Source organism: Mauremys mutica, chromosome 18, assembly GCF_020497125.1.
Source record: "Mauremys mutica isolate MM-2020 ecotype Southern chromosome 18, ASM2049712v1, whole genome shotgun sequence".
Classification (NCBI taxonomy): domain Eukaryota; kingdom Metazoa; phylum Chordata; order Testudines; family Geoemydidae; genus Mauremys; species Mauremys mutica.
In genome coordinates this window covers 9,976,864-9,994,813 of record NC_059089.1, presented here as the reverse complement: position 1 = coordinate 9,994,813, position 17,950 = coordinate 9,976,864, and the positions used below count along the sequence as shown (strand labels likewise).

The 17,950-nt window shown below is 48.0% G+C and overlaps 1 protein-coding gene across 1 annotated transcript; it reads left to right on the top strand.

The window, feature by feature from the left end:
• Positions 1–3,212: 3,212 nt before the first annotated feature.
• Positions 3,213–16,296, top strand: LOC123352492 (ficolin-2-like). The gene is made up of 10 exons (XM_044992692.1): positions 3,213–3,495; positions 4,687–4,800; positions 7,169–7,222; positions 7,937–7,972; positions 8,349–8,384; positions 9,933–9,962; positions 10,340–10,467; positions 11,399–11,528; positions 12,080–12,214; positions 15,201–16,296. Exons 1-10 carry the CDS (start codon positions 3,348–3,350, stop codon positions 15,452–15,454), a joined length of 1,065 nt encoding a protein of 354 aa, XP_044848627.1. The 5' UTR covers positions 3,213–3,347; the 3' UTR covers positions 15,455–16,296.
• The last annotated feature ends 1,654 nt before the right edge of the window (positions 16,297–17,950 follow it).

Sequence of the window (17,950 nt, the reverse complement as noted above, 5' to 3'; positions counted from 1 at the left end):
CAAACTTGAGACAGAGAATTAATATGGCTCCTGCACCCCAGAAAGACACAGGAGATGGAATCCCCAGGAGGTTTTCCTGGTTTGTAAGACAAAGACCGTTCCTTTGGGGATAAGGAACAGATTTCATCCTTATCCGTCACCTTAGGAGACAACGGAATCAAGGGATTTGATCTCTGATGGATCCTGGCCAGGGTGGCCAGTAAAAGCTAGAAAAGGAGACCGGGCGAGAAACCATTTTGAACAGACTCTCTTGCTAGAATATGTTTGTCTTTTAGAAGCATGGCCTCATTTTCAGACGTTCATAACCATTTCTACCTTTATCCCTGCTCCTTGGCATCCCTTAACCTATGTCCTTTTGTGACTAGATTTGTTTTATTTCTACTATAAACCAACTCATTTCTGTGCTTGAAGGGAAGGGTGCACTTACCCCAGTTAAGTTAAGAAGCTGTAATGTACTGACCCTTTAAGAGAACAGCAAACGTAATATCATCAGTGAATGAGCAGTGATATGGGCTGTGCATTGCAAAGAAACATCTGAGGAACCCAGGGGCTGGAGTTCACTGGTTGTTACCTGCTAGACAAGGTCTGGGCCAGGATAAACTTGAGGAGTGTTGCTGGTGAGGAAGACAAACTGGAGCGGCAGGGAGCTGACAAGCCTCGTCTCCAGCAAAGCTCACTCTTGCTGAGGCAGAGGGGCAGCAATGCTACTTTGGTATTGTTACAGAGATTTATGCTTCCAGCACTGCTAAGACAGCCTTGCGTGACCCTCAAGGGCAGAGGCTGGGAAAAGTTCCAGAAAGGTTACAGTTATTTTCTGTTTATTTCAGGTGAGGAAACAGAACCACGGAAGTGTAAAAGTGAGTGGACATGCTGAAGGCAGTGAGGGCAAAGACAGAGCCCTCAGTGAGCACACAACTCAAACTAGCCGAGATAGAGTTACAGGCGTCAGAGGCGGGAGTCTGGGAGAGTGGGACAAAAGGATGGAAATGACTAATAGAGAAAAGGACTGTGACCCCCCCAGATGTAAGAAGGAAACCAGCAAGCCAGAGAACCGGACCTGAGAGCCAAGGAAAAGGAGGCAGAAAACCAGCAGCATGGTACAGGGCTGGTTTATGCTGTCAGCTATCACAACAGAAAGGTAAATTGAATTGTTCCATCCATTTAGCCCGAATGAAAGAGCTCTAATCAGAACTGTGTCTTTGAGCTACAGAGCAGTCATGCTTGCTGGCAGCCATTAACACCTTTCAGCACACGAATTATAAATATGATCAGAGGTAGAGGTAGTTTGTGTCTCGAACCACATGGGATATACAAAGAAGAGTCGAGCTACCACCATCATCACCACTTACATCTCTGTATGGGCGACCTGGATCTGGACACTGCTCCTGCTACTTCCACAGTCCTACCAGAGCAGGTGGAAAGAGTGGATAGAACAGAGGCCTCATAGGGACCAGCACAGCTGATCTGATGCAAAGGGTGTTGTAATTTGCTGCTGGCACAGATGACAGTTGGGCCAATAAAAGCAAAGACAATGATCGGCCTGTGCTATCAACCTATGTTAACCAAAAGGGAGCCCAAATTGTTTAACAGGAAATTGTGAGCTACACATCGATCTTTGAGTTTTGACAGCAAATAGTTTGCCAAGTACAGATAATTCAGAACTTCAGGAGAGAGAGAAATACAAGCTGGAGCCTCTGCTAAGGGTCAGTCGGGTATGTTCTACGCACATTCTGATCCTTTCATAAAGGAGGGGAAAGCCAACAATGATGCAAGACATCCCGTTACGGGGGGCGGGGAGAGTCCTCCCTGTTTGCCAGAACTGTGAATATCTTAGAACAAAAGTGAGCAATTAAGCAACTGGATTAAGTTTCTTTCCAGTATCTGGAAACTCTGTCCCAGCCAGTGAACTGGGCAAACATCAGGAATTTTCAACAATGAGGCAAATTTGTCACCTTTACCCCCGGCGCAATCCCACTGACTTCAGTGTGGGGGTTGTGGCAGAAGTTAACTCTGCTTTGTTGATTTCTCCCACTGCTGGTCCACCAAATGCCTGTGTCACAGATCCACCGGATCTGTGCTACGTCCCAGCTTTTGAACAGTCCCTTGAGGAGCTCCTTCAGCGTGCCAGAGCGACAAGGAGTCCCGCTCTTCTGCGAGGGTTGGCCATGCAGCCTCAATTCCTCTGAGGCTAAGCCTCTGGACTCCAGAACTCCTGTTTCGCACCATGCCCAAAGAGTCCAACTGAGATAAGCTCCTGTTCAGACACTTTTTGCCCTGCCCCAGGATCAATGCACTTCAGCAATATTTGCAGTGACACCAGGCAGCCTTTCAAAACGGAGCAGGGTTTATTAGTTACTGAACTCCAGCCCTGGGAAGTCCTTAGGGAAGTCCACAGAGAAACAAAGATGAAGACAGGGTTCAGACTGGCCAGCACCAGGGGTCTCTCCAGCCAAGCTCAGTCTCCCTCTGGGTCAGTCTCTCAGTGCCAGGGGGGAGTCCCTGTGTCTCTCCAAAGGCAAACTCTTCACACAGCTCCTTGATACCTTTTGGTCCATTGTCCTTCTCCGGCAGAACCTGTGCTGAGTTTACATGTTCCCCGTTGTTAGGGGTCATTTGTTCAGTCCTGGGGTGGCGGGGGGGTTCCCATTGTCTTTCCATAGCAATGGAGGATCTGGGTGAGTTTCTGCCAGTCCTTAAGGTTCCATTCATGACCCAAGCACCTCATGTGTCCTGTTCTGCCTTGGAAGCATTTTAATCCTTTCTGCACCCACAAGGCAGCAATCCCTAGTCAAGGAAGTCATTGTCATGCATATCATTCATATGTATGTTACAGAAAATTCCCACTTTGTCACAGCCCTCTGTTCTCAGAAGTCTCCTTAGAGCACACTTCTTCCAGAAGCTCTTCCTAGACCAACATTCTTGTTTAAATGAACTAGTTCCCGCTGTCACCTTTTCCTTATCAGTTTCACAGTGTAAGTGTATTGGGGTGGAGAGCTTATCTTACGCTGTGGTTTGCAAAGTACTGTGTACATTTATTACACTACAAAAATGTTTAGTAATAGTGATAACACATGAAAAAGTATCCTTCATGCAGTAAAAGTTAGATGTGGTCTGACTCTCATAGCTGAAACTCTCCTATAAAGCACACCCAAAGCCAGATTTACAGGAACATAAGTGGGTCTGAGTTTTAAAATTAGGTCATCATGGCTATTGAGTGACTACATCTGTGTAATTTTCCCCGACACAATCTCACGGGAAAGAGAATGTGGAGGATGAAAGGGTGAGGAATTGGGAGGTGGAGTTTACTATTTTATTTATTGCCAATATAAGGCTTGTGTTGCTCTGAAATGCTGAAGCAGAGAGACGAGGACAAGAACACAATTGGAGCTGCCTTTGCAGAGGAAGCATCTGCCATGGGGACAGCAACACAGCAAACCCTCATCACTTTACTCTCCATAGCAGCAGTGGTTGCCAAGGCAGAAGACACCTGCCCAGGTGAGACATAAATCTGCTACTTTCAAAGACATAGTCCTTCCTACTTCTTCCTTTGCACTATTGAGAGCAAAGTAGATTTGAATGGACTCTTTATAGACTTTATTTTATAACCTCTCTCCATCGTGGCTGGCCTCTTCAGATAGGAGAGTGGCCCCAGGGTATGTAGAATTAATAATTATCAGATTTTCCAGTGCAAAAATAAATTCTGAATAGAAGGTAGTTTGCAGTTGTTGTATAATTGCAGCATTTCATCGTCTAACCCTCTCTAATCGAGATCAGAGCTGTTCAAAGCATATTGCTGGCATGCTGTATTAGACAACAGATCTGTGGGACTCTATACACAGGCATTTTGACGTCTTTCTTGAACATGCTATCAACAGAAGAGTGCTGCAATTTATATAAGTTGAGTCTAACGGTATTAAAAATTGCTCACAGCCTTCCATTTAAATACCATAACAATATTTGAATTGCTACAATAGAGAAACACAGAATTAAATCCCATCCTTCATGAGGTCTCTTGTGCCTCAAGATTGCAACACGTCAGCAAGTTAGGAAAGGCCCATATGGTTTTGGATAAATAAGAGCCAGCCTGAGTGTGTGTGTACACGTGTATCAGTGAGTACAAGAAATCTCAGCAGCTCTTGCTTAATTTCAGGACCTAGGAGATTGATACATTTCAGAGAACCACCCATGATCTGTGGTTCTCCCACTGCTATTTTAGGATCAGCCTATCTTTGAAGTGGAACCAGTTTAATAAATACATGTAGATATAGGAGTAATTTATCTGTATAAACAGTTCTTTTATCATCATCTTCACAGCAGTATATTGTGTATTTCATTTCTGAGAGTGAGATGATTATTTTTGCATTTATAGCTAACAAAGGAGATTGGTGGGTTCTGATCGGTATTTGATCAGGAGGCTGGATGGTCCCATGGTTTGGTCACTAACCTAGGAGGTCAGAGACCATGGTTAAGTCCCTGCCATGTCACAGGAAGTCTGAGACATTAGGCAGGACCTACCTCACAAGGGGGATTAATATATTAGACTGAAGTGCTCAGATGCTGGGGCAATAGGACCCTACAAGTACCCAGAAATGGGTCTGGTGAGGTTCCCCACCACCACCCTTTGAAGACTGTTTCAGCTCCTGAGACTCTTACAGGAGTCATTTGTTGGTTTGTTTGTTACTCCAGATGTGAGAATAGTAGGACTCAGTGGTTCCGATAAACTCGCCGTTCTCCAAGGATGCCCTGGCATGGCTGGTGCTGCAGGACCCAAAGGTGACCCAGGAGCTGCAGGAATGAAAGGTACATTCCCAGGCACTGAATGGGAACCTGATTTGAGTGATGAGGCGGATGGATAGAAGAGTGAATGAATGATTTCTCTATTTTTTCTTCATTTTAATAGCTTCTTGACATGAACCAGCAGAGAAGGCTGGTATCAGAACTGTTCATGTCACCTTAGTTTTGGTATTTCTATGATTTGATGTTTGGGTTACTTAGGGATCTATGTATGTCATGTCTTCTCATGGCCAGCATTTAGCAACACTATCTGTAACTCAGCTCTCTTTTGGACACGGTTTTGTTTGTTTTAAAGAGTAGCTGCACGAGGATTAGGGTTGCCAACCCCCCAGGATTGTCCTGGAGTCTCTGGGAATTCAAGATTAATCTTTAATTAAAGATGGTCATGGGATGAAACCTCCAGGAATACGTCCAACCAAAATTGGCAACCCTAACTAGGATGTTTATAACAAAAGTAGCCAAGCTATGTAGAAAACAGTCAGTCACACCAAACAACTCCCACATCTCGACCTTCCTAAAACCTCAGCTAACCCTGACTGGAGTTTGTACGTTCAATAACCTGGCTGGCTGAGCCCAACAGCACAAACTGAAGCTTACCAGCCTGCATATCTCACAGCCCCTGAGGAGGACTGCTTTCCAAAGGCAGGAGCCAGTTACAGAAGGTTTGCCAAGACTAGACTGTGGTCCTGTTTTAACTAGAGTTAACTGATTAATAGCAGTTAACTGGCAATTAGTGCAACGTGGGCACTAGTCTAAATGCTCCACAAATGTTTGTGGCTCAGCTTAGGGTGAATGACAAATAGTTGTGCCCAGTAAACAGGTGATCATGCCCAGCTTCCTCAGTGCCTCTTCCACCCCAAAGAGTGACTTAACTGAACACCGTCCAAGATAAGCCATGCCCATGGTCATCTCCTGCTCTGACATGGACTCTGGAGCATGTGCCAAATGCTCTTGATATGGATTTCCATAGATGGAACAGTCCTCACCCTGAAAGAAGTGCTATTCTGTCCCAGAGGGAAAGATTCTGGATGTATTCATCTGCCTTACACCCTGAATAACCCTGCTGGTGGAGGTCTCCTGGGTGCTTTAGTAGAGCAGGAGAAGGGTCTCTCTTTGCTAGCACTGTGGTTGAAGCTAAGAAATGCTAAAGTCTCTGCAGTCTGGGTCCATTAGATGCAGTCTGGGTCCAGCACTAAAGGCACTCTCGTCACCTCCCCTTCTAGTACATCCATCACAAGCCTCATGGTGACTTGTGAGGACCTCTGGGCAACAATCTGTCAATGATTGGGCAACAGAGCGATTATCATTCTTCACTAAGCCACTGGCAGAGTTGACCCATAGTTGAATAATACAGAGTCCCGCTTGGTCCATCAACTTTTGCTATCAGGCCATGCACAGAGGTACACCCCCACCAGTGGCATGGGAGTAGTCCCCTCAATGGTGTCACCCTCCATTTCCAACACCATCCCAAAGACAACATCCAGAGCATGCCTGTAAAGAGGCGTTTAGCCCCCAAACCATCTGGTGTAATAATCCATGTCATGGAAGCCTTGGGATCCGGAGCCAATACACTAGAGTTAGCATGGATCTGCCCTCTGAGGCCACCAAGGACAATAATAAATGTTCAGTCCTTGGAGATAAAGCAATTATTCCTATGATGGGGGTTAACTATCCCAATTACAATGCAAGACACTCACTCTGCAACAGACATGGGCTTAAAAGAACTCTGTTCTCAGAGTGTCCATTTCCCCCGATTGGCACTTCACAACGGAAACACAAGGGGTGCCATGTATAGAGAAATGAGCTGTTTGTCTTCTAGGTCCCACGTGGTGGGGACAATACACTATACATGAATGTCATCCCCAAGAAACTCTAGGTAATAAATATTGGCGCTGCTAAATCTTTGAGATGTTCATAGGGTCAGATTTACAAAAGAGCTCAGCTATCACTAAGGTGTTGAACTAAGTGGCCAAGAAGGGGGGGAGGGTTGTTTGTTTTTAAAGCCCAGAATGCTGGATGTGAGCTATTTTGAAATTTAGCCCATCAAGATTAAACCTTCAAGGTTACTCAAACTTCCCACTGTGTGGGAGTGTTGCTGTGAAATCAAAAATTTTGCTGCCAGAACATTTTTCAGACAGGCAGTCATTTGACCAAAAATAGCAAGTATAGCATTTCAATTCATTTCTCTATTGCACCCATCACCATGGTATCTGGGCACAGTTTACATAGCTTAACAAGGTCATTAATGTCTCGAGTACGAGCAACTTCTCCCTACACCCTCTGGCTTTAAGGCAGAGCACAAAGAGGGAACTCCCAAATGTAACATGTCAACATTTGTCTTGTAAGATATTTACTCTCTTTCTGTGTTGTGTAGGTGTTCAGGGAACACAGGGAATCCCTGGGAAGGCAGGACCACAGGGGCTGAAAGGTAAAGTAACCAGTAGAAAACCTTGTGCTCTTGGAAGGTAATAGAGATAACAGCCTCTGTCCTAAAAGCATTTGTGTCTTCTCTCCAAGGAGTATGTGCTCCTTTTGGGGCACCTGGCACTGGCCACTGTCAGAAGACAGGATACTGGGCTAGATGGATCTTTGGTCTGACCTAGTATGGCCGTTCTTATGCTCCTTTGACTGTACAAAGTAGCTAAATCCCAGCCCCTCTTTTGTAGCCATGAAGGGCCATGCCCAGAAATGAACGGGTGCAATTTTCTGCCCAGGTAGCAGGGGCAGAATACCAAGAACCCACACAGGGCTATAAATGACCTGTGCCTCATAGAACCCTGCTCCAGAGGATCTCCTGCTATGGAGGGAGAGTAGGGACAGGACAGGGAGGGTGTGGGCAAGGGCAAGATTGAGGGTAGATCTAGCAGATCAATGGAGTGGTGGAACCACTGGCCATTCCCCAGGCCGGGAGAAGGACCAACAGCTGGATTGGAGGCTGCTCCTGGTCTGAGGACGCAGTAGTGATCAGAGAACACTCCATGGCCTGGCGAGGATGCGGTGAGCTCCTAAGCCAAACCTTTGCCATAGGTCTTGATCAGGGGAACAGGATTTGCCTTCAGATGTTTATCCTAAAAGAAATTCAGCTCTGAGCTCACAACTCAGATGCCTGCAACTCTACTAATCCTTTCCATTCTCTTATCAGGGGACAGAGGTGTTGCTGGTCCCACAGGTCCAAAAGGTGAGAGCTCAAATCATTCTTCTTGTTTGATTTTATGAAGCCATATTATCTAAGGTGATGGACTGTGACAGCTAGTAGAGTCCAGGATGAGCCCAATTTTCACATGTGCCAGGCCTTCCAAGTCCTGCCTTTGGAGATTGACATCAACACCTAGGCAGGCAGAGGAGGCCCTCTGAAATCCTTCCTGGTGGACACATTCAGCAGAATCCTGCTGAAGTATCTTGCTTCAGTAATTCCATTCATAGCACATCCATGTCATATACTGGGGCCATGTTTCCTCGCTTTAAGGCATACAAGCTTGGCATTGCTTAAGCCCTACACAGATCAGGGTGTCATCTCCAAGTATCAAGGATTTGACCCTGTGTTCTTTCTTTAGGCGATAAAGGATCTCCTGGAGCACCCGGAACACTAGGTGAGAACCTCTGCCCTCTTTCATGCCAAGAGCTCTGGGAGTTTCATCTTTAAAGTGCAGCTCTGAGCTAAAAAGGAATTCCTTTGAAGTAACACAGTGGGGTCCTATCTCTCAAGGGTTCCATTGGAAATCTGATTAGTTTACAAGTAAAATGTTCCCCCCACCCCGCCCCTTACCAGCCTTGCAAACTCAGCCTGAGATCTGAGAGTCATGCTGGGTTCTTCCCTTTTTGTTCATTACCACCTGTAACAAGTGCCTTCATTTATACCTGGGGAATACTATAGTGTTCAAGTTGTGCCCTTAATAAATGCTATGCAGTCCTATAGAATTGTATCAGAGGATTCTTTGCTGCTTCTATAGAATTGTGTAATCCCAACAAAATCAAAGTGATCAGAGTTTAGTAAACAGTATTGTTGATGTGGCACCAGAAGAAGAGTCTAACACCCTCTACCACAGAGATGGTCACATGAATAAAGAGCAATTTTAAGAAGTTTGTGTATTCAGAATAATATCTATTGAGGTGTTGACAGTCAGAAAGGGCCATTTGTACATAGTCACTCTTCAGAGTAGAACTGTATTTAAAAAGCATAGGACACAAACAAACTGATTCCCCTTCCCCCTCCCCCCACAATATTTCTGTAACATTCATAACTGAAGTGAAGCCTGCAGAGTGAAACATTTTTTAGTGTAACAAACATGTCAACATGCGGCCATCCAAGTGTTGCAACAGCTCCCCTAATTACACACAGATGACTTTTTGGCCAGTGCCAGAACTCAAGTACCAGGAATATTTCTAACGTACAAATTAATCAGATTGGAGCCAGTACCATTCTGCATAAGGGTCTCACTTAAGATGACCCAGTTAGCCCATAATTCCCATCCCCATGCGAATCCTGGGAGAAAGGCCAGTTCCCTGCTTAAATAAAGAAGTCTCCTTCTATAAGAGATGGGATGACTAATAACAACCCTTTGCTCCCCTATGTAATCCTTGGCGGGAAGGAGCTAAAGAGTAATTAATCGATCTAAATTCTTAGAATACCCCACCCACGTTCCCTAGTGCACAGGGAGGGATGCTACATTCTGAGGGTCCCAGGTGGAGGAGGGCTGGTGCAACCTGCTTCACCATTCATGGCTGGCCTGCTCCATGGTCCAGCAAAAAGAGGATGAGCTCAGTGCCTGCTTTTTACCCAGCTCATTGGAAGCTATTTGCATCCTCTGGTGTGTGTGTGGAGAATTCCCACAAGTGCACAGACTAAAATTGACCCTGGCTGTTGCCTGGCCCTAGGACGCCCTTCTCTTCTAAGGAGGGCAGGCGTCTTGCAACTCTTCTCCCTTGGTGGGAATGCATCATCCAGTTGACCGTGAAAGAACCACCAAGGAATCATGGCTCATGAAAATATAAAGCCAGCAAACTTAACACTGAACTTATGGCACTGTTTGTGCATCTCAAACCCAGAGGCACGTAGTCATAATTGACAAGCATTTTTATGCTAGACACTATGAGCAGTTTATCCACTCACTCCTTTCCGATTTCATTTTCCTGCACAGGAGAGCTGGACAGCGTCCAGTGTAAGAAAGGTGAGTGTTTCCTGGAATTTCTGATCAGCCAGTTCATTCTGCTCCGGGGACACGGAACCTCGCTTCAGAGTCACATTTGATTCTCCCCCAGCTGTCGTAGGGGTCGTGGTGTTTGTCACAATATCCCTGGCCCTGATAAACACACATACCCAATGGCGAAGCTCATTTGAAATGGATATTGTCTTTGAAGAACCTGCCTCGATTTCAGAGCTAAAACCACTGAGTGGAGTTTTCAGTTATTGCACTCACCCAAGGTATGAGAAGATTAATAAAGCCAGGGTTTATTGTTCTAGACAGGTTTTAGCCAGGTTTTTGTTCTAGACAGCTTGCAATCATGTTGACTTTTAATAAGTATTTTAAATTCTGGTTTTGTCCAGGAGCAAAGAACTGCAAGGAGCTGTTAGCTAGAGGGAATGCCCTGAGCGGCTGGTACACCATCTACCCCAGTGACTGTAATGCCAGGACTGTGCTGTGTGACATGGACACAGATGGTGGGGGATGGCTTGTAAGTGAGAATAAAGTGTGCACAACTATCAGAGACAGAAGCTCGTTCTGCAGGAGGGTCCCAGGATGTGAGAAAGTGGGTTCGTTGCAAGCTAATCAATAGCCCAGGACACTGAATTACATTCCTATGGGTTTCACTGATGTTAGGTTTAAATTCTTTTGAAGAGACTAGTTTAATTCACTCTTTTTGTAAGAGTTGATGCAAAGGACTTTAAAGTTATTGAATGCTGCCACTAAGCTATTGCCTGGCGGGCCACAGTGGCCTGACCACCAAAGGGGGCGGAAGCCAGAGAAGACATAGGAGCTGTATCAATATTTACTTTATCATCATCATCTACACCAAAAGTCCTTAGTCCCTTTTCCCCATAAATTCTCCTGCCTTGCATGCTAGTCCAAAGTTTCCTAGGGAAGCAGCCCCCGCCTGTACCCAGCTCTCCCCAGCCTTAGTACCTTCCCCCCACCCACCCCTGGAGGCAATTGCCTCTCCTGCTGCTCCTTTCTGAGACTGTTTTCCCTGCAGCACTCCTTCAGCATCCCACTGCCCCTGCACATTGTCACTCCTCCGCTGAGGTTAGCTGGGTCTGGATTATATAGGCCCAGATCCCGCCTACTCCCAGCAGTCTGAGGGGATTGGTTAAATGGAATCAGCTGCTTAGGTCCCCCCCCCCATGTGACAGTTCACTCTGTCAGATATACTTTCAATGCTGTGGATAGGGGATTTAGATGCACCATTCTCCACCGTGAACATTAACCACTCAGCCCCTCTGGGGTATTCACCTGAGACTGAAATGGGTTGACGCTATTTACACATGAGTAGTTGATGTACCTTTGGAGACTGGGGGAGGGGTCTTTCCCCCTCCTTTGCCCAGCTTTTATTAAAGGCGGACACCGCTCTTCAGTTTCCTACATGAGCTCCTCTCCTTTCCCTGTAGGTTTTCCAAAAACGGGCAGATGGATCTGAGAACTTTTTCCACGACTGGGATTCATACAAGAGAGGTTTTGGCAGCCAGCGGTCAGAATTCTGGCTGGGGAATGACAATATCCACCTGCTGACATCCCTTGGTAAGAAATCCCTGATGTGGTTTTTCAGTCTAATCCCTCCTCATTACAGAGAACAGTGAGACACACTAACAATGGTGAAAATAGTGAGAAGGGGACTGAGCCTGTTTTTGACAACCCTTCTGGGAAAAGCTGCTGGAGCAGAGATCGCTGTATCTCTAATGGAGAGGATGGATCATTTAAAACCTAGAAAGGTCTTTAAACAGGCTGTCAGCTATCTGATGGCTGAAGCATGCAGTGCCACTAGTGAACTTCAGGGAAGGAGATGGCTCTGGATACTCCAGGCCAGAATCTTCTTTGCTCTGCAATGCAAAAAATGAATGTAAAATGCTCTCGTTCTGATTTGCATAGGTGTGAACGGTTACAGAAGGGGCAAAGTGATGGAAAATCTCTTCTAAGCACGGGGGCAGATGCTGTGGCACTGTTTGCTACTAGGGTAGAAGTCAGTTTGGTAACACCAGCCCTACTGCAAATATCAGGCTGATTCAGGTGCAAGAAGATAGTGCAAAAGCAGAATGTGCTCAGTGTTTCACAATAACATCATTTTTCAACAGGAAACCATGAACTCCGCATTGACCTCCAAGACTTTGAAAACAACACGCAGTTTGCCAAGTACAAGTCATTCAAGATTGCAGGAGAGACGGAGAAATACAAACTGGTTCTTGGAGACTTTATTGGAGGCACTGCAGGTAGGTTCTGGACACATCTTATACCTTTCATAGCCCAAGAAAAACAGGCCCAACCAACAGAGAAAGAGGACACCTTGTGGCAAAAGCAAAATAAATTCCTCCCTGATTGTCATAATCGTTTAATCTCTTGGGGGCGGGGGAAAATGTGCATCTAAGACACCAGATCAAATTTATTTACAGCATCTGGAAACTCAGTTCCAGGCAAGGAAAAACTGACAGAGGGACTGAAGAACAGGAATCTTCCCTATAGCACTGGAACAAATGCTGTATTGATTAATACTGTGCAATCAGGGGGTTGCAGAGGTTGTAAATCAGCACCCAATGCAGCCCATTGTTTTTGTATTTAGCCTCCAAATCTAAGTTGATTTCACTAGCGACAACTGCAATTTTAGGAATTCTGAACCCGTTTGAACATCATTGATGTGAAATTCCACCAGGGCTCTAGTAGCCAGTTGTCTGGCTAGGGACACCTGTCCTTAAAGAGCACCAGAGAAGAAACCCTAAGGCAGTGAGGTGGGAGGCCAGTCGGGTCTCTGCTCTAAGCTACAGCATTCATGTTCTCCCACTACCACCACAGACATGCTGGAGATGCAATGCAATAGCATTCCCAAAGCACCACGTTCTTCTAGTGACCTCACTCCCAAAGCACCTCTTGTAATGGTGTGACATCACGGGCCAATGTGGTCATGCTGCCACGTGAGAAGACCCAGCGTTCCCCCCATTGAGATGAGTATATTTAAGAGTTGTGGAGTTACCAGTACAGTCCCCACTAGAAGTACGTGTAACCCGCACACCTCCTTGGGTGTGGTGTTCTGTCCCATCGAGCGGCACCAAGACCATTTAAAGAGAGGGTGACCATATTGCCCTATGCTGAATACAGGACACCTTGTAAAATTGCTCGTATTCAACAGCAATCAGAACTATGCAGTACCCCCCCCCCACCCCATGGTATAAAACTCTAGAGCCCAGCAGGGCAAGGGGGGCCTCAGTGTCTGGGGGCAGCCTTGGGCAGAGGTGTAGTAAGACTTCTATTTGGGGGGCCAGGGGCCAGCAGGGCTCAAGCCAGCTCCACATGGCACGTCCAGGGAGGGAGCGCCGCCTTCACCCCCGACTCACCTCAGGAGGCCACCCAGCCTGTCTGGGCTGTGATGGGAGAGAGGCACAACCAAAAATTATAATTCAAAGGTGGGGGGGGGAAATCTGCTCAAAAAGTTTGAAAACAGTTCAGGGTGCAGGGAGGGGGGTAGCTGGGGGCTGCGTGCAGGATGGGGGCTGCGTGGGGGATGGAGGGAGGGGACAGCTAGGGGCTGTGTGCAGGCAAGGGGGTAGCTCAGGATGGAGGGAGGGGGTAGCTGGGGGCAGCTCATGGTGCAGGATGGAGGGGGGGGTAACTCATGGTGCAGGGTGCGGTCCCTGTTCCCTGAGGGCTTGGCCAGCCCCCTCCCCCCACAGCTCTCCAGCTGTGTGAGAAACAGGGGCTGGGAGCTGCAGAGCAGCCAGCAGGAGAGGAGGGAACACCATGGCTGCCTGCTCCATGGCAGTTGCCCTGCACTGCTTGGCTCCAGCTTCCCGCCTCTGAACTGGCCAGGGGGCAGAGAGAGAGAGAAGGAGGTGTGTGGGGCGGGGGTGGCGCTGACCTTAGGATACCCCTTCACGTGCACTGCTGTTTGGGGTGGCAACATTCCTGGTGCCCCCCAGCTCTACCCATGGGCTCAAGGGGCTTCTGCCCCATGGAGAGCACTGGGGATCCAAGATTCTGCCCCACGGCTCCTGCCTTCAGCCTCACGGAGGTCGCCAGGGCTCAAGCATTCAGCCCCATGGCTCCGGCTTCAGCCCCGCAGCGGGCACTAGGAATCAGGGCTTCAGTCCCCCCCGCTCCCTCCCCAGCTCTGGCTTCAGCCCTGCGCATCAGAGTTTTAAACCACCCCTCCCCTGTGGCTCTGGCTTCAGCCCTGCAGTGAGCACTGGGAATCGGGGCCTCCAGCCTCTCTGCAGCTCCAGCTTCAGCTCTGGAGTGAGCACTGGGGGCTCCAGCCTCCCTGTGGCTCTGGCTTCAGCCCTACAGCAGGAGCCAGCGATCGGGGCATCAGTCCCACATCTCCAGCTTCAGCCCCACGGTGGGTGCCGGGGATCAAGGTTGCAGCCCCATGGGGGGCTCAGGCTCTGGGTTTCAGCATCGGTGCCCAGTGACCCCCATTGAGAACTCCTGCTTGAGGTTTCACATGGCGAGAGGTGACACACACCCCTAGCCCCTCACACATGGGGCTGCCTCTCGTCCTACGTGAGGTGTCATCTTCCTGCCTCTCCACCCGGCCTGAGGCCGCCACGTGCTCTCACTGACAAGCCACCACCTGCCTGCACTCACCAGCCACAAACAAGACACGGCTGGGGCTTCGCTGACTGACCAGCCGGGGGACCAGAAAATAGGGGACAATTTGCCTGTTTTTTTAAACAAAGCCAAGACACCTGCAATAGGGCTTAAATACGGGACTGTCCTGTTAAAAACAGGATGGATGGTCATCCTACTTAAAGAGAAAGATTGAGTCTGCGCTACAGCCTTTGCTAACAGGCAGTCGGCTTTTAGCTCATGTGATAGAGGCTCATGCACTAAGCTCCAGAGGTCCTAGGTTCAGTGCTGGCGACCAGGGTCTGTTGGCGTTACATGTGTTTGTAGGTGTAATTTCCTAGGTGCTGCCTTCTCCTCCTTCCTCCACTAAGCATAAGAGCCTTTCTCCTGCACTGCAAGGGTTTCCTGGTGCCTGGTAGTGAAATAAGCCATCCCGTGGCAGACCACACTGGCTGGGATTTGGGGAATTAAGCAGGTGATCACATGAAACAGCGCAGCATATGGTACTGTAATGCCAAGTGCCCTGTCCTGAAATCCCTGGAAAGACCCCCATCCACATCAATGGGCTTGAGATCAGGCCCTGGCAAGACAAGAAACTGTAACATCTTTGTGACAAAGTAACACAATTATTTTCCACAGGTGATTCACTAACCTCGCACAAGGACATGCCGTTTTCAACCAGAGACCATGACAACGACCTGGCTTCAAACGCTCGAAACTGTGCTGCAATCTACAAGGGGGGCTGGTGGTATAAGGACTGTCACTGGTCCAACCTGAATGGGATGTACTTGGCTGGTGCCCATGCCAGCTTTGCAGATGGCGTGAACTGGAGGACGGGCAAAGGATATAATTATTCCTACAAACAATCAGAAATGAAATTTAGGTCTGTCTAGCTCAGCCAGCAGGCACATGATGAGAGAGAATTGCTCTCTGGTTCTTGCCTGTAACATATTTCTGCCAGCTGGATTTTCCTGGCACTGCCTTCTCTCTCCCTCCAATGCCTGGGTCCTAAGTATGGCTAATGCTCTGATCTTCATTTTGGTACCACCGATTTCACTCGTTTCCTTTGGCTCCTACCTGTGACTGCCTTGGCTGCCCAACTAACAGAGCTGCTTCACGTGCTACAGGGTTCATGGCCGGGGATACAAGCCAAAGTGGCACTTCTTTCTAGACATTAAGTAGCAACAAGCTTAATCTCCACTGAGTCAGGTTTAGAAGCCTGCTCCTGTCGTTAAGGGAGTGGGCTAGGACTCCAGAGATGGGGGTTCAGGTATTGCTTCTGCAATCCATTTCCTGTGTCAGCTTTGGCAAGTAACGTAGGAGACGACTGCACTGCAGCTGGGAGGTGTAATTCCCAGCGTGGGTAGATGTACATGCACTAGCTCTGATCAGCAGCAGTTTGGCTGTGACACCTTGGGCTTGCCACCCGAGGGCAGGGCTCGGACCTTGGACAGGCTTGGGTCTGCTCAAAAGCGTCTCTCTCACCAAACACAAGTTGTACTTGTGCAGTTTGCCTGAACCTCTGCTCGCATCGCCACAGCCACACTGCTACTTTTAGTGCACTAGCTCGATCAGAGCTACAGCGCGGACATCTCCCGGGGCTGGGAAGAAGTGCATCTCCAGCTCTAGTGCAGAATCTCTCGCTGCAACATGAGGACTGGACTGCTGCATTTGCCCATTCTTTGTCTGTGTAGTTTGCAAGCTCTTTGGGGCAGGGACTCTGTCCAGGTGTGCAAGGGGGTCCCCATTCCACATTCCTGTAATGCAAATAATAATGGGAGTCCTTAGACTTCTCTCAACCCCAGAACCACACCTTCCTCTGCCTTTGCCTGCTCCCCCTACCATGAGACAGGGCTCTCAGATAACCCATCACTTCTCTTCTAAATAAACATTCGCCAAGTGCATGTCTAGGGAGTAGAGTCTTCTCTGCAGGAGAAAAGAGGCTGTAAAATCATCATTGTTCTATCTATTTATGGAGCACCCCATCACTATGAGATCCAAGCATTTCCAGCTACCCCCGGGTTTAATTTGGTTAATATTTTCCAGCATTAATCCTCTCACAGATCACAGCTGAGTCGAGTCTCTGCTTTGAGAGCAGCTCTCCGAGCACCTTTCTACTGTTTCTGGCTCCTGCTGATGTTGGTGCTGGTTCCATCCAGACCCCTCTGGAGCATGGCATCGTTTGTATAGACTCCCTTGCCTGGAGGCTGCTGCCCCACTGAATGACAGCTGTGGTTTAGGGCTGTTTTGTTCCCGGGCGTTTCTTCATGTTCATCCAAAGCCACAGAAGCCGTCACTGTGTTGTGGGAAACAGAGCCGGGACGGCAGGGAGTGAGAACAATGGAAATTCCTACCACCCTGACTGCGCCATATCACTGATCATTTTAAACTCTAAATAAAACACTATTGTACATCAAATCTCCTTTTCTGCGTGTTCCTGAGGAGCATCCTGGCACCTCTAGTCTCACCCTAGAAAGGGACAGTGGCTGTAGCCAAAACCAAAATGCAGACCTGCAGCAAAGCAACATATCCAACCTCAGGCTATACAAAGTGCTGCACATGTGCACAACACCATAGAAGTGCTAACTAGTAATACTCACAGGCTGTACGCTTTGTTTGGTCTGTCACCTGAGTGCATTGCACACACCAGGGATTCTGCATCCTTCCATTCTCCCCTCACACACACACACGAGCTCCCTGCATGCCAGCCTGGCAGCTCTGTTTCAGGGACTCACTGCAACCCCTCCATCCATATGCCAGGTGCTCTGTGTCCCCCACCCTTTACACCCATACCATTGTCCCCATTCTGCCCCACACCAGGAGGTTTGTGGCCCCATGGCACCCTTTCCCCACTATCCCTGCCCCAACAGTGGTTCCATGTGCTGCCCATTTCCCCATGCCAGTGTCCCCCATTCTCCCCTCCATACCAGGGGCTCAATATGCACCTCCACTCACCCTCCCTCCTTCCCATTCCCACCATTCTTATGGCTGCTGTCTAGGCTACAAGTCAGTCACTCTGGCTATCGACATTTTGGAAGAGCTGAGATGGAGGGCGGGGGGTACTGTTATGATATAGTGCTAATGGCTGCCAGAAACCATTTTTTCAGATCTGTAGACATTTACTGGGGTGGTTGAAGCTGGGGGCGGGGGTCTGCTAACCAGATGCCAGGGGCCCTGTGTACCTCATATTTCCTCCCTTCTGGTTTTCCCCATTTGTCACAAAAAAAAAAATCAATAAGGTTCTGCCTTCCCCGAAATTTTGCAATTGATTGGATGCAGTGCTCAAAAGTTATTGCCTTACAGCCTAAAAGGGGGAAAGAGCCATTGAGAAGAGCATCAGACATTGCTTTGCTCAGGTGAATAATAATATCATCAATGCTAAACATATG

Coding starts and splice junctions, on each gene's coding strand:
- LOC123352492 (XM_044992692.1), top strand. CDS start 3,348: ATGCTGAAGCAGAGAGACGAGGACAAGAACACAATTGGAGCTGCCTTT. Junction 7,973..8,348: donor TGGTCCCACAGGTCCAAAAG/GTGAGAGCTCAA, acceptor TTCTTTCTTTAG/GCGATAAAGGATCTCCTGGA. Junction 11,529..12,079: donor CCACCTGCTGACATCCCTTG/GTAAGAAATCCC, acceptor ATTTTTCAACAG/GAAACCATGAACTCCGCATT.